The sequence below is a fragment of the Natrix helvetica genome (genome assembly GCF_964273705.1).
Source record: "Natrix helvetica genome assembly, chromosome: 5".
NCBI classification, from domain to species: domain Eukaryota; kingdom Metazoa; phylum Chordata; class Lepidosauria; order Squamata; family Natricidae; genus Natrix; species Natrix helvetica.
In genome coordinates, this window is record NC_138551.1 from 19,368,983 (window position 1) to 19,395,598 (window position 26,616).

At 41.5% G+C, this 26,616-nt stretch overlaps 1 protein-coding gene across 1 annotated transcript; it reads right to left on the bottom strand.

The window, feature by feature from the left end:
- Nucleotides 1-8,033: 8,033 nt before the first annotated feature.
- On the bottom strand, nt 8,034-25,968 carry CLDN11 (claudin 11). Its single transcript, XM_081956322.1, has 3 exons — nt 25,677-25,968; nt 18,763-18,927; nt 8,034-8,570 (listed from the first exon to the last, which is right to left on the bottom strand). Exons 1-3 carry the CDS (start codon nt 25,900-25,902, stop codon nt 8,338-8,340), a joined length of 624 nt encoding a protein of 207 aa, XP_081812448.1. The 5' UTR covers nt 25,903-25,968; the 3' UTR covers nt 8,034-8,337.
- Nucleotides 25,969-26,616: the final 648 nt, after the last annotated feature.

A 26,616-nucleotide genomic window follows, 5' to 3' on the forward strand; every position in this document is an offset into this window, starting at 1 on the left:
CAAACAAAGGCATTTTGTATTCAACATGCAACTAGTAAAATGGTCCTTGCTGCATTGATTTCGGTCAGTCTCAATATTGTCTATTTGGAAGTTGTTTTTGTTTTACAGGTGGCATTTCCTGCTGTGGACATTTATTTGCACTTCTTCTATGAAATCGGTGTGTTTGTTTAAAAGGAAAAAAAAATACTTGTTCTCTATTTATTTTTGTGATTTCCCAAACCCTGTTGGTGTACTATGCAATGGGCTTTTGTGGTGTGTCCTGATGACAGTTTATGCAGATATCTTAATGAAGTGACCTTTACTTTGAGAATGATTGTGTTGTTGATTATTATATAATATATACAAATATAATGATGTCAAAAGACGCCTGGAAAAGAAATCTATATTTACCAAATGTGTATATTTTAATAGATGCATAATGCTTCATTGTGTGCCTTTATATTTACAGAAAAACAGGGATGGGGTTAAAAAGAAAAAAGAAAAGGCAACATCTCAGCTGAATTGTCCATGGGTTTTAAATGGAAATATTAAACCAAAAAAAAAAAGAGAAGAAGAAAACTCAATACCGATATATATTCAAATAGTTCTTAAAATGACCAATATCAGAAGATCTGGTGTTTTTCAGCACTAAAGTGAATTAAATACAAACAGATTATGCCTTAAGAACCTGGAAATATGTCCTTTGTAGAATAGTAATTGAAATGGGCTGACTTGGGGGGATTTATTTGCATTGTTGGGAAAGGAAAATGGTATTAGATTTCACAATAAAACTTGGAAAACAACAACAACAACATGTTTAGGGCATTTCCATCATTCTCTGTCTCCCGATCTTTGTTTCTTCCATCCTCTCACTGTCTGAATTCAAAATGTTTCATTCCAGCTGTTTTAACTCCTTCCCCAAGCAATTTTGAGTTTGATGAATAACAGACTAACACAATTGGAAGGGGCCTTGGTGGTCTTCTAGTCCTGCCCTCAGGTACTTTGGAGAATAAATTGACCCCGTTCTCTTTGTGGCAGCCCCATAGATATTAGAATATCTAATATGAGGAATATCTAATATGAGGATCCCGAAACCCATAATCTCCAGAAAAGAATTATTCTTGCCAATAATTTGCTAAAATCAAATTATTATTAAAGCAATCTCCATGAAGAAATTTCATACTTTGCCATTCTGGACTTGGGAATGAATACATGGGTTTTGAGGTACCAGAATGGCACCTGGTGAATCTCAAATCTTAACTCAATTCTCTTGTCAGCCATAAGCGGGCCTTGCTGAAATGAACAGAAATTGGACCATTATTGCATTGCAATGAGAAGATTGGATGCTGCAGAAATCTATGTCCTATTTTAGCCAGTTGGACCATTTGCTTTGGGCTCTCATGCAAATCAGGTAGTGTCTTTGCCTCCATGCTGTTTCTCCATAGAAGCCAAACAAGAGGTGGGATGCAGCCGGTTCTCTCCATTTCGGGTGAACCGGTAGCAGCGGCTGTGGGAGGCGCCACCCACCTGCCCCAACATAATGTGTGAGCATTTGCGAACCAGTAGGAAAGGTAAGTAAATCCCACTGTTGAGCCAAACCCATTGACACTGACAATGTGAGCTTTGTGTCACAGCTTCCCCAAAGCTACCAAGCCCCACACTAAGATTCCCCTCTCCTAAGGACCTATATTAGAAGAGCGATCGAGGCTACAGACAGGACGTAAGAGTCCTTCCTGCCTAGCACCATCAGCTGCTAGCAAGGCAGGGTGGAGGAGGTGGTGGTGCAGAAGAGCCCTAGAGGCATTTGTAACTCCCAACCTCCTCCACTTGAAGAGCCAAGGACCTTCCTACCCACACAATGTCCCTCAGTGATCCTACCACACTGCTAAGCCTCGGCATAGCCTTAGGGAAAGTCACGTGACCTATTGATAGACACTATTTATAGCCTTGTATGTGCATACAGTACCATCCTTGTTTTGGGCAATGTTTGCAACAAAGAAGAATGCTATTATCTTCTCCCCCATGCCACCCACCCACAAGGCATCCACCAGAGGCAGTCAGTCCATATGTGATCATAAAACACAGCCCCAAGAGACTGGGGATGCGACCCAGAACACAATCACCAGAAAGCAGAAGCCTGAGGGCTGTATTTCTACACAGAGATGATCTTTAGCATGTAACGGTAAGATTTTGTTGTCTCTGCTTACATTAAGATTGCCATGGGTTGCCCTACTAAATTTGGGCTCCACCATCTGGTGCCTTTGACTTCAGCATCCCTGTAAGAATCTCCTTTGGTGTCTATGATGTTTTGAAGTACACATACAAACAATTATTTCCCAAAAGGAAAATAAATCTCAACTTAAATTAATCCCTTCCTTACCCAGTATAAAGATACCTTCTTTACTGCATTCTCCGAGAATTTAAGACAATATGGAAGATAAATGGTGTGCGAAAGAAGCTGATGACCCTCTCAGAGAAATACAATTTGCACGTACATTTTTTTAAAAGAAAAACAATCACCCCTGAAGTGTATTTAAAACAAATACTGTATTTTTCGGAGTGTAAGATGCACCGGAGCATAAGACGCACCAAGATTTTGAAGAGGCAAATTTTAAAAAACGGTTTCGGCACTCTGCTGACCTCCCAAAAATGGCCCGTTTTTTTGCAAAAACAGGCCCATTTTTTGTCAAAAAAAGGGCATGCATAGCCTTTAGTAGGCTTGCAGAGTGCTCCTGAGGGATGGGAGGCAAAAAACAAGCAAAAAACAGTCTGTTTTTTTATCATTTCTGCCCTCCCCAGCCCCCAAGAGCCCTCTGCAAGCCTCCTAAAGGTGATGCACGACCATTTTGGTGAAGGGGGCGGGGTTTTGGGAGGCCAAAAATGCTGTATTCAGTATATGATGCACCCAGTTTTTCACCCTCTTTTTTGAGGGAAAAGGGTGCGTCTTATACTCCAAAAATACAGCATGTAAAATATTGTTTACATTTTTAACCCCTTTCTACCACAGGTGATCCCCAGAGGTTCTAATCCAAAATCATAACCACCATATAACTGTCCATCATCATACAGTTTAAAATTGTAATTTTTCATTTGTATTCTTTATCTATTTATATTTACTTATCTTTACCTCACCCATCCTCCCAGGAACTGTACACAGTGTTCAGTGCCCTTTTGCAATTTGCAATGGAAAATTCATTTGAGGAGGCGGTTGATTCAAGATCAGCTGCTTCTACTTATTACCTGAGGCCTGTTTCCCTATTTACAGTGTCCAGTGCTACTCCAATTGACTGTTGACTATCAGCTTCTAAGGTAAACATCTCCAAAGTCCGGCCCGGGGGCCAATTGCGGCCCGTTTTCAAATTTCAAGCCTCTTCTCCCCACCGTAGTTATTGGTTTAGTCTTTCATAAAATAGTTCATTTGCATTTAATGTTAATGGTTCAAAGAATGTCAGGCAGAGTGGTCAGCCCCACACGTTTTCACCTCACCAATTCTGGCCCTCCTTGCAAAAACTTTGGACGCCCCTGTTCTAAGGGCTCCTATTTCCCCTCTTCTTGTAACAATACAAAGCAGAACACACCCTCCCTGGTGGGATCCTTTCAGGGAAGTCAAATGAAAGCAGGAACTAGGGGGGGGGGGATCTGAGAAATATCACCTGAGATTTTTCCCGCTAGCAAGAGATACGCCTATGAGTTGGGATACATCGCTTGGGTGGTCTACTAAACCAGAAGCCTACTGCAGTTAGGTTCTTCCATCCCTAAGCTTGAGTGTCTGACCCAACATCCTTTCGATATGTATACATATATATACATATGTGCCAGTGGTGGGTTTCAAAAAATTTTAGAACTTCTTCTGTAGGTGTAGCCTGCTTTGTCGGAGTGGCTTGCCGGCCATGTGACCGGGTGGGAGTGGTTTGCCAGCCATGTGACCAGGTGGGAGTGGTTTGCCAGCCATGTGACCGGGTGGGAGTGGCCAACTTGTAAAATGTGGTGAAACTCACTTAACAACGCTCTTGCTTAGCAACCAAAATGTTGGCTCAGAAACTCTGGCATTTGAAGTACGCAAGTCTTAGAGCTGTCAAGTTACAAGACCCTTGCGCCCCTAACCCTTTAGAAAAAAAACCCCAAGGGTATTCAAACTTGACAGCTTTAAGACTTGTGGACTTCAATTCCCAGAATTCCTCCTCCAGTCATGTTGGCTCAGGAACTCTGGCATTGAAGTGTGCAAGTCTTAAAGCTGTCAAGTTACAAGACCCTTGCACCCCTAACCCTTTAGAAAAAAACCCTAGGGGTGTTCAAACTTGACAGCTTTAAGATTTGTGGATTTCAACTCCCAGAATTCCTCCTCTCGCTCTTCATCTTGATGATGTGCGGACAGGCGGGGGGAGGGATCTGGAACCGGTTCTAAATGGCACTGTAGATTTGTGGAGCCTCTTCTATAGAAGAGGTTAGAACTGGCAGGAACCCACCCCTGATATGTGCATAGAGTAAAATTTAGGCATGGAGCTAGGAAACATGAAAAACAGATTAGGTTTTGAAGAACTCTAAGGAGAATTGCAACTGGAACATGAGATCATCATCAGAGAACATTAATCATGAATATATGTTACTGTGAAAGTCCGAAATCTGGTGAATGTCGACATTCACCGGTGAATGTCGACATTCACATAGTTGCTTGGTGTATGTCCTTATCCTCTCGACACCCTTACCCTAATACCCTTACCCTAATACCTCGGCTCCTCGCTTCCTTTTAAGCGTCTTCTATTCGCGGACTTCTTTTTTTTTAAAACCTGCGATCCTGCGCGGTTAGAACGAGTAGTTTCCAGGACCGCGAATTGAAAAGCAAAAGTAAAGCGTTACGCTGACTCGTTATATATGTCACCGTGAAAGACCGAAATTGGTATGTGTCGACATTCACCGGTGAATGTCGACATTCACCAACATTCACCGGTGAATGTCGACATTCACCAATTTTGGTCTTTCACAGTGACATATACACTTTAGAACTAGGCCCTCCATGTGTTCTTGTTCTTATTTTATTAGTTTTATTGGTTTTTTAAAATTATTTATTTATTTATTTTGTCAAGCATGAATTAGATAACAATATAAGTATAAACATGATTATTAATACATGAAATGAATACGAATAGAAGGGAATATTAGGACAGGGATGTTAGGCACACTGGTGCGCTTATGCACACCTCTTAAAGACCTCTTAGGAATGGGGTGAGGTCGACAATAGACAGTCTAAGTTTAAAGTTTTGGGGGTTTGGGGAAGAAACCACAAGTTTCACGTAGTGCATTCCAGCCATTGACCACTCTGTTACTGAAGTCGTATTTTCTGCAATCAAGTTTGGAGTGGCTTACCATAAGTTTGCATCTGTTGTGTAGTTGTGCGTTGTTGTGGTTGAAGCTGAAGTATTCATTGACAGGTAGGACAAATTGTAGCAGATAACTTTAGTTGCCATGTGTGAATAGGCAGCAATATAAATTTTCTTAATAAATAAATATTTATACCTGTAATCAATCCCAATTTTGCAGTTTCTCATGCCACTTGCCATCCAAAGCATTATGATCAATCTTAGGATAATCAAAGCTAGACCGGCCATAACCTTCTAAGCATCTTTGCAGTGTTCGCTCTCCAGCCATATTTGGTCCCCAGCTGAGCTGCTCAGCCCCCTTGCAGGCCTTTCAATGGGACCCATTGAGCAGAAAGCGGCATACACCACAACAACACAGGCCACAATCCTGGGCCAGTCTTCAGAAAGCTGCACAGCTGTGTGTTACACATTCCTTTATAGCGCCCACATATTACAATGGCAGTGGTTATTGTTTCTTTTGGGGGTATACAACAAGCAACTGTATCCAGAGCCTGTGATGTAATGAGCATAAATGTTCTGCCAAGATGCTCTGGAATTAGAGTTCACACTGTGAACATTGTGTCAGATAGTGAAAGAATGAAAAACAATATGAAATTAAGATAACAAATTACAGTGAGTGACAGAATACACATTTTGTTCTAAATCTGCTGGACTCCCAAGCCGGTTTGCTACTAACACGTTCAGTGCCAAAGTGGTGGTGCTTTGAACTAACAAATATCTAGAGCCACTGCTGAAATGGAGATCCCAACGCACATTGAAATCAATGGAATCAGATTCAGCACCAAGGCTGAAGTTCGGTAACTCTTGTTTGCAGTTCAAATTGAATGTGTGAAGATCCAATCCGAGTCAGTCAATAGGACCAGAGCTTTACATGTCTATAACTATGTGAAATTTCAGTGACAGGTTCAGAGCCCATTCTCAGGATAATAACCCATGTACAAGCAAATCTTTGTTACCATCGATTGATGTCAAATCAATACCATCGATTTGAAGGGAACTCTCTTTCACATGAGTCATTTTTTTCCCAGGGTGATCGGAAGATATATTTCCTTCCTCCCCTGGACAAGCCATGCATATACTTTGGTTCTCGTGATTGTGATGACCTGTGTATAACCATCAACTACTAGGCAGGAAATAGAAAGCTCTCAAAGAATAGGGCTAGCCTCACATTATCTACTTCATTTTTTCTCTTGTTTTGTACCCACCCAGTTATAATATCCAAGAAAGGCTTCAGGTGGCACAACAAGCCACTAACTAGAGAGCCATACAGTATTATATTAGCCATATTCTGGGACCACATCCTAAGTAGTTAATTTAGGTCTCATGTTATGAGAACCTAGAAAAATGGGTTCATTAAGTTAACCATGGGTTAGGCATATTGTGGGAATAGTACTTTAATCACTAGGTAAAGGTAAAGGTTCCCCTTGCACATATATGTTAGTCGTTCCCAATTCTAGGGGGTGGTGCTCATCTCTGTTTCAAAGCCGAACAGCCAGCGCTGTCTGAAGAGGTCTACGCGGTCATGTGGCCAGCATGACTCAACGCTGAAGGCACATGGAACGCTGTTACCTTCCCACCAAAGGTGGTTCCTATTTTTATCCTTGCATTTTTAACGTGCTTTTAAACTGCTAGGTTGGCAGAAGCTGGGACAAGTAGTGGGAGCTCAATCCGTTACGCGGCGCTAGGGATTCGAACCGCTGAACTGCTGACTTTTCTGATCAACAAGCACAGTGTCTTAGTCACTGAGCCACCCTTAAATCACTAGGCCAAACTATATTAATATTCGTTTTTAACAGGAGGAAGGCATGTCTTCCCCAATCAGTGATATCTGTGTGGTCAATGTCATGCTCTCGTAAAAGAGGCAGGACTTTACAAAGTTACATCTGCCATCTTGGTGGTTTTTTTTGACACCCTCCCCCCCCCCCAAATGCCTACGTCCCAATTTATGTTAGAAGCCACAATCAAACCAAAAATTGCACACAACATCCTGAATTGCTAGGATGACTGAGTTAGAGCAGTTTGAAAGGGAAGATATCAACAGGCAAAATGAGAAGAATATAAACTCGTTAATTTCAACATTTATTTCAGTATATTGTACAGTATTTCACTTCAGAACAAAAGACATAGTTATCATCAGTATTCATAGGACATGACTTGAAGTGGCATCTGATTACCATGCAAAAAATTAGGTAATAGTTCGATCGTTTATGTCAGAATACAAATTAATTGAAACAAAAGTTTAAAAAAAATAAAAGTTGGCAGAAAGGAGACTGAAGAAAACACATGTAGGATTGGTCCCATTGCATATATATATAAGGAGATATATACAATTTTTCTTTTTGCTTATTTATCTTGCAATTAGATATGGATCTCTTTAATTTCCTTCGTACTGATGTATGTAGACAAAAAAACAACAACACACCACTGTTACTGAAATGGTCATCTTCCTTATAGTGCTTGTTTTGTTTTCAGACTGAGAAAACAAAAAGATTTCCCTTAATCTTTGGGGAAAGAAAACATTGTTGTAGTTGGAACATAGGGGCGTCTTTCGCCTATCTTGCTAAGCACTGCCAGATAAGATGGCCTTGAGTGAGATAGAAGGAAGGGGTAACTCATTCTGCGAAATCAGTTCCAGGCAATTCAGATACATATTTGTTAATCCTGTTCCTAGTAGGAGGGAGGGAGGGAGGGAAAAAGAAACAGAGGCTTAATATTTCAACAGAATTAGGTAGGGATGAAAAAGCCTGACCAAAGAAGACTCTGTCTGCACCTAGCTTGATCTTTATTTGCTATTTCTATTTGGAGAAATGGGGTGTTTACGCATTACAAACACCAGGTTCTTTCTTTCTCTCTTCTACAACCGATGCAGCTTAGAAGATGGAAGGTGGAAGTAGATGGAAGATCAAAAATTGAATGTAAACCCTTCCACCTGTGCCAAAAAAAAAATGTTTCTCCAGGGCTTGGGAGGTTTCAGGAGCTCTTATACGTGGGCACTCTTTGCGTGGGTGGGAGAGCTCGATCCAGAAGCATAGTAGAAGCGGTTCTCTCCAAACGTTTGAGCGTCCCCGGAACAACAAGCAATGATGCATCCACCGAAGAGGCAAAGAGCCGATCCAATCCAGCCGGTGTAGAGGGAATATCCAAAGCTCATAATCATGGTTTCACGGTGAGCACTCACAGGGAACCAAATAGTAGCCACAATGGCACACAGAGCTGGGGAAACATTTTTTGGGGGGGGGAAAAATCATTACAGCCCATCACAGAGTCTAGAATTCTACAACAATTTACACATCCTAGATTTCAGGAATCATCTAATCCAGCCCCTTGCTTGGTATAGGATCCACTAAAGCAGGGGTGTCCAAACTTGGGAACTTTAAGACTTGTGGACTTCAACTCCCAGAATTCCCCAGCCAGCATAGCTGGCTGGGGAATTCTGGGAGTTGAAGTCCACAAGTCTTAAAGTTCCCAAGTTTGGACACCCCTGCACTAAAGTGTTTCAGAGAGATCTGGACTCCTTGCTGCTCTCTGAGCTTGACAGATATTTCAATACCCAACTTGGCACTGAAGATGTCATCTCGTTGGGGAATGAAACATCTGCAAAAAAAAAAAAACCAAGTCCAGAGAGCACCGAGGATTGCTCAGTGCAACCCTGATCTACAAATATTCTATTCTATTGGTTTCATGTCACTGTTTGAAGATCTCTAAAAAAAGAAACTGCTTCACTAGACATCTAATCTCCTGGCGGACAGGTCTCCTGATTCCTCTTAATTCCTAACCTGAATCGCCTTTCTGACAATGAATCTACTTTCCTACAAACGCCTACAGCAGTTTTACAATGAGGCCATACACTCTCCTCTTTTTATCTCTGTGTATCTCTTCCTCCTTTCTCCGTCTCGAACTGTTCCAGCCTGCATCTTCCCCTCTGTCTTTGCTTTGTCCTTGTTTCACTTTGCAAACTTGCATTGCCTTCCCTTCCACCAGCCAAGTGTGTTTCTTTCTCATCCTGCTAACATTTTAGGCTTATAAATGAGATTTGTGGTTCCAATTACACGCATTTGCAAAGATTTTAGCAAAGGCTGAACCAGCAGCATCTGCTCTGGAAGGGGTCCAACTATCCTTTTGAGAAAAGCAGAGGACACCTGCAGATGCTCATGAAATATCCACAGGGAGTGTGTGTCAAAAAGTCAAACTTGTGGCTGTGACAACACAATTGAGGCCCTGCCTATTTTGGAGATATGGACAAGAACACAGCAATTGTGAAAAACAAGTTTCACAGAGCTATAATTGCCATTGGTCACGCACATATACATACACATACCCTATGGATACTGCTGGACTGTATCCAAATAAAGATAACCCTCTTCATCCAGTATATAAAAGGAAAAAGCACTGAGAAGTGTGTGGGGGGTTAGACAAACAGTACAAATGAGATACAATAATTGTAGATTATTTTTTAAAGAGTAGTTTTCAAAACTAGGGTTAACAGTAGCTTAAAACTTAAATAAAAGCTTGTTGAAACCAACTCTTAACCTAGCAATTCTAAACTGAATTCTGCTGAAGAGACACTGTATCTAAACCAGTTCATAGATAGATGGAATCAATTAAATCTAACGGATATTTAGAGATATAAGGCCAAAGTTTTTACTTTATTAGATCAGTCCTATTGAGTTGCAATTTTAGCACATTCCCAAACTTCCCCTTCCTCTGCATGTATAGACATTTTCTTTCCTGTTTTACTACTTTATTGCTTCATTCCTTGCTTTTGATTTCTGAAGAAAAACAGGCATAGGAAGGAGTTCCTATTCCTGAGTTCCATTGTCTATAGCAACTTGAGATCCTTCACCTGTGACTATGATGCTTACATCATGTGTTACCTATGCATTAATTTATCCTGCCTTTCTGAGATGCATAAATATGAGTGCATCCCTTTGTTGGGTGGGTCTGTCAATACTTTTTTGGAAAGAGTCCCACCAGCAAATGCGGTAAGCCTTGATTGATTGCTGTAGGTTTCGTATTTCATTCCTTGGGACAGACTATAGGACATCAACAGAGAGTCAAACACATCAAAATGGCAAGAATGATTGACAGTTAATCCTCTACCTTTTAAACATGTCTCACAGCCATCATGTGTGCATAAGAAAGAGACGGCCTTGGTCATCTGATCATGCTGCCATTTTACCCCAAATGACCCCCTCATGCACATCCAGATGTTTCTGGCACTATCTGGACAATACATTTGGACAGACAAGCACAACTAGGAAATACCAGCCCAGAGAAGCTGGATGGAACGAGAACATGATTGTTCTTTCAAATTAATTCATATGAATGGCTCAACTCTCACTCTTCTGGCTTCAAAGATTTGCTTCCAGAAGAATGCATTAACTAATTGAACTGCCAACAAAGGGCTCTTCTTGACAACTGGGCTAATTGGCCTTCTTACAGACTTTGAGTTGCCAGAAAAGAATGATTTGTTTTATTTATATTTATATGCAACTTATCTCGTGGTTCATGGTGATTTGATATACACTGGGCTGCCCCAATGAATAATCCCTATTTTGCTACGATGACAATGCTGGGTCTCTAGGACTCCCTTTACATTTTTTAAGGTGTAGCAACTGGTGAGTTTCCCCTCCTGCCCAGTACAGCTGGTCCTCAGCGTATGGCCAGAATTGAGCCCAACATTTTCGTTGTTAAGTGAGAAATGTGTGAGTTTTGCCCCATTTTATGACCTTTCTTGCCACAGGTGTTAAGCGAATCACTGCAGTGGATAAATGACTAACCCGGTTGTTAAATGGATCTGGCTATCCCATTGACTTTGCTTCTCGGGAGGTCGCAAAAAGTGATTACATGACCCTGGGACACTGCAATGGTCATAAATATGAACCAATTGCCAAGCATCTGAATTTGGATTCCCATGATCGTGGAAAGGCTGCAAAGGTTGTAACTGTGAAAAATGGGCATAGGTCACTTTTTTTTCAGTGCCGTTGTAACTTTGAACAGTCATTAAATGAACGGCTGTAAGCAGGGGTGGGATTCAGCCGGTTCAGACCGGTTCAGGCAAACCAGATGCTAATTTTACATCTGGTTCGCCAAACCGGTAATTGCAAGGACTGTCCGGCCCCACCCCGCCCTTCTCAGGAGTCTCCGCATTCTTCCTTTTGGATGCCAGGTAAGTGCAGGGCCCGCACAGAGGCTCCACGAGGGCAAAAAACGGGCTTCCCGGAAGTTCCGGATGTATGGAAACGAGCCTGTTTCCAGCCTCTGGAGGGACTCCAGAACCCAGGGGAGGTCGTTTTCACCCTCCCAGAGGCTTGAGGAAAGCTTCTGGAGCCTGGAGAGGGCGAAAAACGGGCCTCCCGCTGTGGTGCAGAAGGCCAAGCAGGCCACGCCCACCATGCTACACCCCCCCCCCCCCCCCCAGCAACCAGGCAGAGAACCGGTTGCTAAAATATTTGAATCCCACCCCTGGTTGTAAATCAAGGGCTACCTGTATTACTGTGGCAGCAAAAACAATACTCAATCACTACCTTTAATGTCAGACAGGCTTGGTGACTAGAAATGGGTGTCTGGGACAGACATTTTAGCCACATTCCTGGTTGCCCTCCTGCTACTGAACTATCTTGCAGTTTATTTCTGAAAATGAATCCAGCTCAATGGATCTGTTTGTTCTAATACAGGTCTAATGCTTTTCTGTGGAAGTGCATTCAACCTATGTTCCCAAAATAGCCCCGATGCAGTACAGGACTGCAGGATGATGCTCAGTTGAGTTTTTCCAGGAGATCTCTCCTGCTTCCTCCCATGTGCAGAGAACCAAGATGATAAGGGGACTGGGGGATAAAACGTATGATGAACAGTTGCAGGAACTGGGCATGGCTAGTCTAGTGAAGAGAAGAACCAGGGGAGACATGATAGCAGTGTTCCAATATTTGAGGGGCTGCTACAGAGAGGAGGGGGGTCAAGCTAGTTTCCGAAGCGCCTGAAGGCCAGACAAGGAACAATGGATGGAAACTGAACAAGGAGAGATTCAACCTGGAAATAAGAAGAAATATTCTGACAGTGAGCAATCAACCCATGGAACAGAAGTTGCCTTCACAAGTTGTGGGAGCTTCATCACTGGAAGCTTTCAAGGAGAGACTGGACTGCCATCTGTCAGAAATGGTGTAGGGTCTCCTGCTTGGATGGGGGGCTTGGACTAGATGGCCTGCAAGGTCCCTTCCAACTCTGTTAAAAGATGTCTCACTGCTCTGCATGTGGCCAGTCAGCCAGGCTGTTTTTGGAGCATGAGTTTGGGGTTCCCTAGTTCCATCTTCAAAAATAGCTGGCAGCATGGCAAAGGATTGCAAGGTGCATCAGGAGAAGTCCTTTTTCCTTGGGTCTGTTCCTTTTGCTATGAATATCTCCTGTCTCTTTTGGATACCAGGTGAAACATGAGGGAGTGAACAAGGAGTGATACAAGGGAATTGAAGTATGGTCAGCAATTGGTTGCAGCATCCAGATAACCTTCTGCCTCTATAACCTGTCTTACAGACAAAAAAAGAGAAAACCTTTATCGATTTCAGAAGCAGTTGATATGCAGATGCAGCATATAAACTGTAATACACTAGTCTGTATTAGGGATGTGGTGGCTCAGTGGCTAAGACGCTGAGCTTGTCGATCAGAAAGGTCAGCAGTTCGAATCCCTAGTCCTACGTAGTGGAGTGAGCTCCCGTTACTTGTGCCAGCTTCTATCAATGTAACAGTTCGAAAGCATGTAAAAATGCAAGTAGAAAAATAGGAACCACTTTTGGTGGGAAGGTTACAGCGTTCCGTGCGCCTTCAGTGTTGACCACAGAGATGTCTTCGGACAGCGCTGGTTCTTCGGCTTAGAAACAGAGATGAGCACCACCCCCTAGAGTCTGGAACGACTAGCACATATGTGCGAGGGGGACCTTTACCTTTTACACTAGTCTGGGACAGACCTAATAATAAAACCCTGGCACTCTTTCTTGGTTTAAATCAAATTACATTGATCCTTAAAAGTAGACCAAGACAGTTCTATGTTCTTGTAAAAAGTTTGCTAAAATCATATTTACAAATGCATCCAGAACGCATTCAGCTAAGAGCTAAAGAGCTGGGTATAAAAGGAACATTCTGTAGCCTTTCCAGAGAACAGAACTGAAGAAGCTTCTTGGATGAGAAGCATTATGTTTTCAAGTAAAAACCCAAAGAAAGTCCAGTTTGCCTTTTCGAAAAGCACATTTGGGACAAGCCAGTGGTGCAATTCAGCCGGTTTTATCCGGTTCGGGCAAACCGGTAGAGGTGGCAGTGGGAGGCTCCGCCCACCTCCCCAGACGTCATCATTTCCTGTTTTTGACGCTCTGCACATGCTCAGAACGTACTGCAGAGGTGGGCATTCACATTTGTGAACCGGTAGCGAAGGTAAGTTGATTTCACCCCTGGGACAATCATGATCAGGGTGATTGAGAATCTCAATAGACGACTTTCCAGAGGGTTGGTTAAGCATCTGCCAAAGCCAGGTCCTTCAGCCGAGCCAAAATGGCCTTGAAGGCAGTGCCCAGTTATCACCAGGAAGGAATATGTCTGCAGTAGTCTAGAATAGCCAATTAAAGCTGAACAGTTCAAAGGCCATCATTGTGTCAACACCAATGTCATCAAGACATCAGAAATTACAGTTCACCCAGCAAGATTTATAATGTAAGAAGAGGAAGAATATTTCTTTAAAAACCAAAACAACAGCTTTAATCTGCCTTCCTGGTGGGATGGAGATAAGTGGAAGGCAATGCCACAAGCAGCTGTCCTCTAAAAAGAGCTAGCAGGACATCTTCATTCCAAGGTTTGCCGGATGTGACACTTCATCGGTGGAAAGATATTTGCAGATGTAGCTGCATTTGCCCTTTGGAATAGCATTTGAGTTTTCGGGAATCAGGAGGCCCCCATTTCTTCAGAACAAAACATAACAAATCAGTTATCCCCCCTCACACACCCCCCAAATTCTGTTAAGCAACTAATACAAACATCTCACAGTCAAGGACCAATGCAGGTGGGTACATATTGCGAGTGGAGTATTTAAGCCTCATGTGGGGAAGGCGAAGAGACTTTCTTAACAGGTTCTCCTCTGCCATTATTTTGCTGGCACAATAGACCAAGGCAGAAGAAGAATGTGGAAGAGAGAAAATAACTCCTGAAAGAAGTAAGATAGATGGATACTGGAAGCTACTTCTTGTTGTTAGTTGCGAAGTTGTGTCTGACCTATCACAACCCCATGGACAACGTTCCTCCTGTCTTCTACTATCCTCTGGAGTCCATTTACGTTCATGCCGACTGCTTCAGTGACTCCATCCAGCCACCTCATTCTCTGTCATCCCCTTCTTTTTTTTTCCTCAATCTTTCCCAGCATTAGGCTCTTCTCCAGTGAGTCCTTCATTCTCATTGGGTGGCCAAAGTATTTGAGTTTCATCTTCAGGATTATCTGGCCTTCTAAAGAGCAGTGAGGATTGATCTCCTCTAGGATTGACTGGTTGGATCGTTTTGCAGTCACAAGTCTTCTCCAGCACCATAGTTCAAAGCATAGGTGGGTTGCTGCCAGTTCAGCCTGGATCAGGCGAACCAGTAGTAGAGGTGGCAGGAGGCTCCGCCCACCCGCCCGGATGCTTCTGAGAATAGTGCCTACTTAGGCAAACACTCTAAATTGGCAGAATGGATGACCTGGGACTGGTAGCAAGAGTTGAACTAAACGCTTTGAACTGGAAGTTAGAGAATTATAATGCAGAAATCTCCAGGGAATAAACAGGTGCCAAGACAAAAGTTTCTTAAAGCTCCGATTAAAGGTTGCAATCAAAGGGAGTCCAAGATAGTCAGTAACAACTACCTGGAGAAACAAGGCTTAGCAAAAGCTCTCTTCTGGAGGGAAAGGAAAAGTTCTAGGCTAGGATTTGCACTCAGTACATTCTGTTGTTATAGAGTAGAACAGAATAGAATAGAATATAGAATAACAGAGTTGGAAGGGACCTTAGAGGTTTTCTAGTCCAATCCCCTGCTTAGGCAGGAAATCTTACACCCCTTCAGACAAATAGTTATCTAATCTCTTCTTAAAAACTTCCATTAACGGAGTATTCATAACTTCTGGAGCCAAGTTGTTCCACTGATTAATTGTTTTAACTGTCAGGAAATTCCTCCTTAGTTCTAAGTTGCTTCTCTCCTTGATGAGTTTCCACCCTTCTTGTCAGGTGCTTTGGAGAAGAGCTTGACTCCCTCTACTTTGTGGCAACCTCTGAGATATCGGAACACTGCTATCATGTCATGCTGGTATTGAGGAAGAGAAGACTAACTTTGCCTCTCCTTGGGCATCGTTTTATTGCAAATGTACCACTCTACTTGTACCATTTTATTATATTTTATTCTAACTCAAGACTGCCAGTTTTGTGCCATCTTAATTCATTTCAGTCCATTTCTTACTCCGTTTGGTGAAAAAAAAAAGATGCCATGTTGAAATATCTTTTTAAGAAATAAAAGATTTTGGTGAAGTTCTCGTAGTCAGAATATTTTCCTGAACTGATTTCATTGCAAGTAGCCAAGAGACAGATGTCAATGTCCTATCTCTCACTGAACAATAAGTTCCTCAGCCGTTTATAGTCTCTCTGGTTTCCCATGTTTCGATTAAATCTTTTTTTAAAAGATACTATAAGGGAACTTCCCATGGTTTTGTCCCCCCAAAATGGGAAAAGAGAGCACCCGTGAAGCAGGGGTGGTATTTACTTACCTTCCCTACCAGCTCGTAAATGTGAGCATGTGCAATCTCCATGCATGCACTAAGCCTTCCGCGCATGCACTTTTAGCTAAAAAAGGGGCTTAAATGGGATGTCATAGAGCTGGGGCGGGTGGACGGAGCTACCTGCGATTTCCACTACCGGTTCAGGCAAACCGGTCCGAACTAGTATAATATCACCTCTGCCATGAAGGCTTCAGACTAGTGGAAAAATGCAAATGGGAGATATTGCGTATGTTGAGAGCCAATTTGGTGTACTGTTAAGAGTACCGGCCTAGAAATTAGAAGACTGTGAGTTCTAGTCCTGCTTTAGGAAACAAAAACAACAGGCTGGTTAACTTTGCACCTGTTATTCTCTCTCAGCCCAGCATACCTCACAGGATTGCTGTTGTGTGGGAAAATAGGAGGAAGGAGTATGATGTGTCTTCACTGCCTTGATTTACTTATTCAGTGGTAAAGTCAGGATAAAAAATCCAATAAATAAACAAATATCCTTCCCACTGGCAGATCGTTTTAAACCAAGCTCCAATTCCTCCACGCTCTCTTATCTGCCAATCAGCAGCACGGCACAATTGTTACATCTGAAAATCTATAACTTCCTCATCCTTGCTGTCCATCTCTCTAGGACTTTGGTTGTTTAACCTATTGAAACAGTTGGATTTTGGGCTACATGTTGCAAACTGCAGAGAACTTGGAAGTCTCTACTGCAGCTGGACACGTCTTCTCCAGTATGGTGGAAACTGGGCACCGATTATAATAAAGCATGATGTCAGTGCTGGCTGCCAGAAGGAGAGAGTCCACTTCAGGGCAAGGCAGCACAAAGAGGCTTCTCTCCTCTTGGCCATCCCATCCTCCTCCTCCTCCTCCTCCTCCTCAGCTAAACAAACTGGTGAAGAAAGACACCAAGGCCTCTTGTTGTGAGATGGCAAGACACAAAAATACACAGGTGCTAACGACGATTGTATTGGCCATTGTTGTCAGGGTGATACTGACTGGGTCTTCCATACTGATCAGAAGAAAATACATTATATATGAGAATTGCTCCAGACTATCATAAGCAGAGCAGCTCAGTAGTGGGGGGGTGGGGGGGTGGAAGAGGGCACATAGGGACAATCGCCTTCAGAATTTGCTGCTAACAAAATGCAATTGACATCTTTGGGTTCCTGAAAAATGACAACCCCTCTCAATTTGGTAGCTGCTTTCAATTTGGCAATTGTGTGAATTAGCCAATCCGGGTACAAGCTTCCCCATCGTGGAGATCCTCAACTGTTCTGTCAAGCTTGGTCATTTTATAATCCTCAATTTACAACCAGAAGTAAGCCCAAGATTTCGGTTGCCAAGCGGAACAGTTGTTAAGTAGGTTTTGCCCCATTTTGCAACCTTTCTTAACAGTTGTTAGGTGAATCACTGCAGTTGTTAAATTAGTAACATGGTTGTTAAGCGAACCTGGCTTCCCCACTGACTTTGCTTGTCATATTTATAAGCCTGCAGCTGTCATAAATATGAGCCAGTTGCCAAGTGTCTAAGTTTTGCTCATGTGACCATGGGGAAGCTGCAACAGTTTTAAGTGTGAAAAATGGTCATAAGTAGCCACTATTTCAGTGTCATTGTAACTTTGAACGGTCATTAAATGAATGCTGCGTGGCAGCAGTAATTAGAATGCAGTATTGCAGGCTAACTCTGCCAACTGCCAGCAATTCGATCCTGACTGGCTCAACGTTAACTCTGCTTTCCATCCTTCCAAGGTTGGTAAAATGAGGACCCAGATTGTTGGGGGCAATAGGATAACTCTGCAAACTGCTTAGAGAGGACTGTAAAGCACTATGAAGTGGTATATAAGTTTAAGTACTGTTGCTGTTGCTACTATAAATCAAGGACTATATGTATTCCAAAAAAACTATCTAGCATAAAATGGATGGACTCTAGCATCACGCTTAACCATTTTGTCTGAAATGGTATAAGGTTTCCTGCCTGAGCAGGGGGTTGGATTAGAAGACCTCCAAGGTTCCTTCCAACTTTGTTATTCTGTTCTGTTTGTCTAACCAGCTCAGGGAAACGCTTAGCAGATGCCTTCACACAACATCTTAAGCTCCATTCATGTTAACGTTGATTAGATTTGTTGAGGTTTAGAGTGAGTTAGGCAGATTAGTGCCATTTGGGTAACATATGATTCAATATATTGTATAGATATATTGTTTACCACAGGTTAATTTAAATGTTTGTATGTTGAATTTATGTTTTACCAAATCCCAGAAAGGGTATGGCTAGCTGATGAGAGCTAAATAGCTTGAAATAGATCTATACTAGTCTCATTTTATTTCTTTGTCGGTAAAACATAAATTCAACACAAAAATAGTTTTTTTGCTAAAGCAACTGCCTATGAAGGCTCCTGGATTGGGGCTGAAAGGTAAAAGCAGAGCATCCCGTCCCATAATTGGATAGACCAGGCTGCCCTGATAAAAAAACACAACATGTTTGAATGCAGCCTTCACTGGGAGGCTGGCTCTGTCCCAGGTAAATGTGATGATAACTGTGATTCTGCGATCAAGTACAGCTTTGTGGATCTGGACCCTGGAAAACATGCTAGGTTAGAGTTTGATTAGCACCCAAGGAAGTGAATTGAGACACGGCGAGCCTTACCCAAGAGGATTAAAAGGATGCCTCCCAATTGAGAACGCCGATACTTGGCCACCCCAGGTTCATGGCCCATCCGAATGCAAGGCAAAACAGTCACCAGGAGGAAAACAGCTGGGAGTCCCAAAACTGTGGCAGCAATCATCAATGCCCGACATGCCTGGACATACCCTGTGGGAAGAAAGACTTTAGAATTTGCAAACCATGTTCGATGACACGTTTCTGCTTTAAATAACAGGGCTGTCCCAAAGAGTTGCAACTAAACAAAGGCCTTTCCCAGAGGGAACAATTGATTTGCATGACTGAGAATGTTGGAAATGAAAACAGACACCAGGCACATATTCTCACATGTGGTGGACATGTACAACAGCAAAGGAATATTGGACAAAAATACATACATGATTAGAAAAGCAGCACATAGATTATAAATCAGAAATATTTTTGTTGGGCATAGTACCTGAAAAGTATGATAAAGGGAATATATATATTAGACACAAGAACAGTTTTTTTTCCCCAAATGCCATCACTCTGCTAAACAAATAATTCCCTCAACACTGTCAAACTATTTGCTAAGTCTGCATTACTATTACTATTAATCTTCTCATCGTTCCTATCCCCCATCTCCTCCCACTTACGACTGTATGACTGTAACTTTGTTGCTTGTATCCTTGCGATTTATATTGTTTCCTAGTATGATTTGATTGCTTATGTGTACCATATGACTACATTAAGTGTTGTATACTGTGACCTCGGGTCCGGAAGGGCTCAGACCATGAAAAATTCAGGTGCCAACTGAAAAATCTGCTAAATGTTTCAGTCACGTCACAAACACATTCTCGGGTGCTGAATAAACACAACCACAGCTATTTTCCCTGCCGCAGGGATTTTCCCCTCGGCACCATTTTTTTGTGTGCTCACATGCGCATTCAGTCTTGCTTCTGATCACGACCAAATCAGGTGCCAACCAAGGTCCTGGAATGGATTAGGGTTGGCACCCAAGGTCCCACTGTACCTTATGATTCGTGACAAATGTATCTTTTCTTTTATCTACACCATATGCACCAAAGACAAATTTCTTGTGTGTCCAATCACACTTGGCCAAAAAGAATTCTATTCTATTCTATTCTATTCTATTCTGATATTACATGCATTGACAGGCAGCAAGAATTATTTTGTATAATACTGGAAAAATGAGGAAATATGTACAGAAGAAGATGTAATTTTAAAAAATTTAGATTGTGCAGAAATGGACAGATTGACATTAAAGATAAAAGAAAAAGGAGATACAGAGTATTTTCAACTATGGGATTTGTTTTACAAATGCTTGGATAATAGAGGTAGAAATTCGGAGTGAGGATAAGAGCTATTATATAAGCAAAATGATCCAGACAATACGCTATTCACTAAGCACTTATGTACTACGTAAAATGAAAATGTATAAATAAACTGTTAAAAAAAAAAGAAAGGATGTCCATCTGCCCTTCCTCTCAGCGGGATCTCTAAAGCAGAGCTGGAAAACCTTTTTCCAGAATGGAAAGGGAAGTCCTTCTCTTCCAAAATCTTCACAGATGACATCACAAGAGGAAACAGGGTCCACAATTTTGAACTGTTTTTTTCCATGCTGTTGTGGTGTTGGCAAATGTGCTGGCTTGTTTACTTTATTTCAAACTTTCCAGAAAGTGACAGCAGCTATTTTTATCATTTTCTTCCTGATAGTCAAGTTTTAGGATTTGGGGGCGAACTAAAAACCCAACAGGAGTGTCCTCCCCAGCCACAAAGTGAAAGATTGAAGGCAAATGAGGTCCAGGCAAAAGAAGAACATCATGGCTTCAAAACCTAAGGGTCTGGTTTGGACAAAACTCAGCAGCACTTTTTCACATGGCTGTTGATAAAAATAGGATTGCCAATATGATCGCCAACTTGATGCACAAGCAGAAGAAGAAGCCACAAAGTCAGATATATGTACGATGCTCTGTATGGAAGCCTCTGTGTATGCCAGGTACCTTCTAAAAGGTGAAAACTTTATTTCTTGGAATGAGGCTGACAAGCAGAATGAAATCAATCAGATCAAAATAATAATCTCCAAGACTAAAAAATGCAGCCAAAAGGGAGGCAAGAGTGCTTAAGATTCCTTTGGGCTCCGAAACAGTAAATCGATTGCTAAGAAGAATAAATTGCAGGGGATGTGTTTTCGACTTCTTCTAACTACAGATAGTCCTTGACCTATGACCACAATTGAGCCCAAAATTTCCATGGCTAAGCAAAACAGTTGTTAACTGAGTTGCACCCCATTTTATGACCTTTTCGCCACAGTTGTTAAGCAGTTTACGGCAGTTGTTAACGTAGTATCATGGTTGTTAAGTGAACCTGGTTGCTTGTAGGAAGTGGAGAAGGGTCACAAAAGGTGATCACATCACCCCGGGACACTGCAAGTGTCAGAAGTATATTCCAGTTGACAAGGAGCCAAATTTTGATCCTGTGAACAAATGGGGATGCTACAATGGTTGCAAGCATGAACACCAGACATAAGTCACTTTTTTCAGTGTTTTTTGTGGCTTTGAACATTCACTTACAACAAATGGTTGTAAGTCAAGGACTACCTGTACCATGTTCCTGTCACTTGCAGAATCTGAACAGAGTTTGCCTGCCTGCTGAATGGCAGGAAGAATTACAACCACAGAAAATAACAGAAAACAATCTCCAGTATTAAGAATGGGATGAGAGAGTTTGATGACTGCAACTTCCTACTGACATCAGGTTTAAAGAAAATAATGCCACAGAGAGGAGGGGGTCAAGCTATTTTACAAAGCACATGAAAGTCAGACAAGGAATAATGGATGGAAACTGAACAAGGAGAGGTTCAACCTGAAAATAAGGAGAGATTTTCTGACAGTGAGAGCAAGCAACCCATGGAACAGAAGTTGCCTTCGGAAGTTGCTAGAGCGTCATCACTGGAGACTTTCAAGAAGAGACTGGACTGCCATTTGTCAGAAATGGTGTAGGGTCTCCTGCTTGGGGGGGGGGGGGTTGGACTAGATGACCTACAAGGTCCTTCCAATGCTGTTAATCTGTATCTAAAAATACAGGAGACGTGTTCTGGAGCTAGAATGGGGAGATCTAGAGTCAAATTTGCATTTGCCTATAGAACAATTGGAAGACTTGGGACCAGTCTCAGTCTCTTCCTCTAGCCTATCCCACAAGGTTGATGTAAGAATGAGGTCTAGGGGAGGAAAAGAATAGGCATGGACTTCTTTGAGTTCCTGAATGAAAAATAACCATGAATAATTATGAATGAAGGTGAATGTACTTGTCCCAGGATAATGTTGAGGATCCGATCTGGGTCAGTCACTGAGACCAGAGGTTTTGTCTTCTGAGCTTTCAGACTTGCTGGACCATATCTTCAGGGAACATCTCTAGACAGGGGTAGAGAGAAGTTCCCTGAAGAAGGGCTCCAAAACAAAACCTCTGACAGACCCAGATTGGATGCTGTAATAAACAATTAATCATAAAGGTTTGACGATAATGAGATTCAAACCGTGAACATCCAGGTTAGAGTAAACTGGTTTCAGCAAACTGGAGAATTAGAAGTATGAAACTGGTGTACAACTGGGCAGTAGGTTCAGCAACCTGGGACTATAGAGGGTTTTCCAGAGAGGAATAACCTATAGTTTGAGTTTACAGCTGGCTGCCATGATGTGATGTTGCTAAAAGTGAGCAGAATTCCAGCTTGCAAGTTCTACTTTATTGGGGGCTTTAAAATTTTAATCAATGTATTTGTAGTCCAACCTTAAATTCCATTACCTGAAATCTGCTGCAATAGATTAGCCGTCAACTTAGCATTTAAAACATCTCAGCCTGGAAATATATTCACAGGCACAAAATTGAATACATTTTACAGTCCTTCTATGCTAATGTTCCCTGGGGTTTTGAGAATTACAGCTGGATGGAAGTTGGAACTCATTTATTGAAGTTACTGCAAAGTATGCAGAAAATATGAGTATATATCTCAGCCAGATCTTTTCTAAGTATTGGAGCAATGAAGATACTGAAAGGGACATTTCCCTACTTCAATTTTCGTGTTATGTTTGAATTTGTGGATAGTTGCAGACTAATCATGCTGTTTAGTTAAGTCAGTCATTCACATAAGAAAAGCAAAATGTAACTTTCTGTTCCTCCATCCTATTTAATTGCTGTTAATTGGAATTTCTAGAAAGCCCTCCAGCATCTATCAACCTTCATCAGATGATATTCAGATGTATCTCTGAATTAGGAGATTACATATAAACTGGTCATTAACAAACTTGTCCTCCCTGGAACCCTCTAACTTGGTGGTCATTTCTATCCAATAGCAGGGAGTTCCATAAGTCCATTAAGCAACATATACAGTAAAGGTTTATTTCCATTGGTCCTGAACCTTTTGCCAATCATAGTGATGCTCATAATGTTACAATGAAATAAAATGAAATTAGACCAATACACCAAACTTAAAAATGATATCATACTGACTGAAATCTCCCATTAGTCATGAACTTTCTGGCCAGCTTCAAGCAATTAACCAAGGCATGGGCCTGTGCTTGAGGGGTAATAGTAGTGATAAATATATTATTTTATATAATAAAATATAAGAGATATTTAGGGAAAGAAACTTATAGGATTGTGACTACATAAAATATTTCATGGTCCTAATTTGTTGCTTTTAAGCATTGTTTTATGTCATATGCACACAATGTAATCAGACCTCTGAATTTAATATTTTCAACTTTCTTAAATGTTATATGTGTATCTCTGTGTGTGCATTATATGTGGATTATCAAGATTATCTTTATATCCTTTATAAAGCACACGCACACATGTATAAAAATCCGAAAATCTGGAGAAGAGGAGGAATATCTTAAACAAAAGTTTAATATTGGTTGATAATGACTAATTGATAAATATATAAATGTTATTTATTAATAATAATGCCAATTATCAGGCTAATCCTGGGTTTAGTTATTTATTATCAGAAAAATACATTCTTCCTGGAGAAAATGACTCTTGGAAAGACATGGTCTAATACCACAGAGCACAAAAAAAAAAAACCCACTTTTTTTGACAGGGTGATTTGAAAACATATCTTCCCTGATAGCACAAACTTCCCATGCTGGAATAACAAAATTCAGCTGTCACTGTTTGTCTAGCTTTGTATTGTACACCATACAATGTGGAAAATGTTTTCATTACCTCCATTCCCACACAGAGTCACTGAAGCTAGCCCATCAATAAGGAAGAGTTCAGTGATACAGACCAGATGGTATATTAGATTTCATTCCAGGGTAGGAAAAACCTGCCCAGTATTACAAACAAAATTCACCAGGTAGCTCCTAAACCCAACCTATTTTAAGACAAATGCCAAAGCATCTGTGAGTCCCATTTTGCTGGTGGTTAAACAGAGACCCCAAGTTGTGGAATAATCCACACAAATTTCAGTGGTAATTCCTAGAAATTAAGGCCTGGCTGAAGAATCAGAGACAGGCCTTTAAAAGATGATCCCATACCAACCGCTCTCGGTGACTAGAAGTCAGGTGGAAAGTAAATTTTAAAATAAATATTGATTTTTGCTCTGTCCCTTTTGACTGTTTCCATTTGCCAGAATTTAGGATATTATGATCTGAGCATGTGCATAATAATAATACTTGGCAAGATGTGGCAATACCAGGAATAATAGAATAGAAGACAAAAAATTGGAGAAGATCAGGAACTATCAAGATCTGAAAATCGAAACGGAAAAAATCATGGCATAAAGCAGCTATGGTATCCCCATGATGATTGCATGGCACATGGAGTACCATACTAAAATAATCTTGGATGACACTTAGAAAATCTGTGCATTGATAAATTTTACATCTCTCAATTGAAAAAGCCCACCCTGCTCGGATCCATACATACTGTATATACTACACCAATACATTATGATGTCTTAGGTTCTTGGGAAGAATTCAATGCATAGAATCCCACAATAGCAGGAACTGGGTATGTCTAGCCTAATGAGAAGTAGGGCCAGGGGTGACATGATAGCAGTCTTCCAATATCTAAGGGATTACTAGAAAGAAGAAGGGGCCAGCCTATTCTCCAGAGCACCTGAAGGGAGAACAAAAAACAGAGAGAGAAGGAGGATCTTTACGTTTGTTTTGAAAATTAAAAAAAAATTGAGGAAAAAAAAAACAACGGATGGAAACTAATCAAGAAGAGAAGCAATCTAGAACTAAGGAGAAGTTTCCTCATAGTTAGAACAGCTAATCAGGGGGACAGCTTGCCCCCAGACGTTGTAGATGCTCCATGACTGGAGGTTTTTAAGAAAAGACTGGACAACCGTTTGTCCTGCTTGACCAAGGGGTTGGACTAGAAGACCTCCAAGGTCCCTTCCAACTCTAATTGTCTGTAGTCTATATGAAGGCCAAACCAGCTAAAGAACTAGCAGCTGTGACTTCACATTGTGGACAGATAATGAAGATGATGATGATGATGATAGAAAGTGGTTATTTTATTCTCTTGCAGGGATTAAGGGTTTTATTGGTGTCCTCACTTCATAAATTCCTTCACAAATTTATCTCTCTCTGTGTTTATTCAAATATAATTTCAAATGCACCCTTCCTGTAAAATATTAACCCTCCATTTGTTGCTGTTATTATTAGGATTCTAAACAAACATAACCAGAATTCTCCATATTTTACTTCTTTTTTTGCCTGTTCTAATTCTTCATAATTTTCCACGTTGAAACGTAGCCTGTAAAATCTTTGGAACAATGTCTGAAAAACGTTCAGTAATCTTCCCAAATCCCCCTAAGAAGCCCTATATAAAAATATAATAAATCAGCATTGAAGCTGGGAGGTTTGGTTTGAGTTGGGAGTCAGAATTGACAGTTGCTGGATAATCCATACCTGGTAATATGAGGATGTCCACCAGTGGCTTGCAGTGATACAGCCCTGCTGCCATGACGCAGTCGGCCCACAGTCCCTTGGACCCCAGCTCATCCATCTTCCGGCAAGTGGTGATGGTGTATCCACAAGTCACAACCCAGTCATTTGTGGAAGTGGCCACAATCAAGCTAATCCAACCCACAAAGCTAGACACAAACCCAGTAAGATGTAGACAAGTGGCAACCATCCTTCCCCTAAGCTTGGCTAAACACTGAAAAAACTGGCAAACAACAAGATGAAGGTCTGACTGTAAGTGATCAGCTAAAGGCACTGAAATGAGATCAGCTGGGATGGAGATGCTTGGCATCTGTTAGCCCAGCCCCTGGGAGGAGTCTGCTCCCATACAGATAGAGGGAGGTGGCTCGAAATGTGCCAAGTTTTGTTCTTCTTTTCCCTTTGTTTAAAACTTCCTGCAATTACACAGTGAGGAAAGAGAACACAGAAAGGCAAACGGGAGAAGAGAATCCACCTTTAAGTCCAAGTTTAAATGAGGCCTGATCCTATTAGAAAACACAACGGGGAAAGATTTGGGAACCATGCATTAAAGGAAATGAACTTTTTTCAAAAGCAGAGACAACACAAAAAGGCTGGCCGATTACTGGATCCGTTCTCTGAAGAGATTCTCTTGTTGCGTAATACACAAGCACACCCTTACACTTTTTGAAGAGAAAAACGATGCGGCAAATAAGCGGGGGAAATACAGATCCTTAGATTCGTGTTTTCATCTTTTGGAATAGATGGAGTACAGCAGAAGGAGTGGTGGGAATTTTCAGTCTTTTTTCTGCCTTGGGTGAATTTGGGGAGATTTTAAGCATGAATCAGATGCTTTTTGGCTTGGACGAAGCTTCAGGCACTCAGAATAACTCTGACAGCAGCCCATGGATGGGCTGATTTGTCTTAT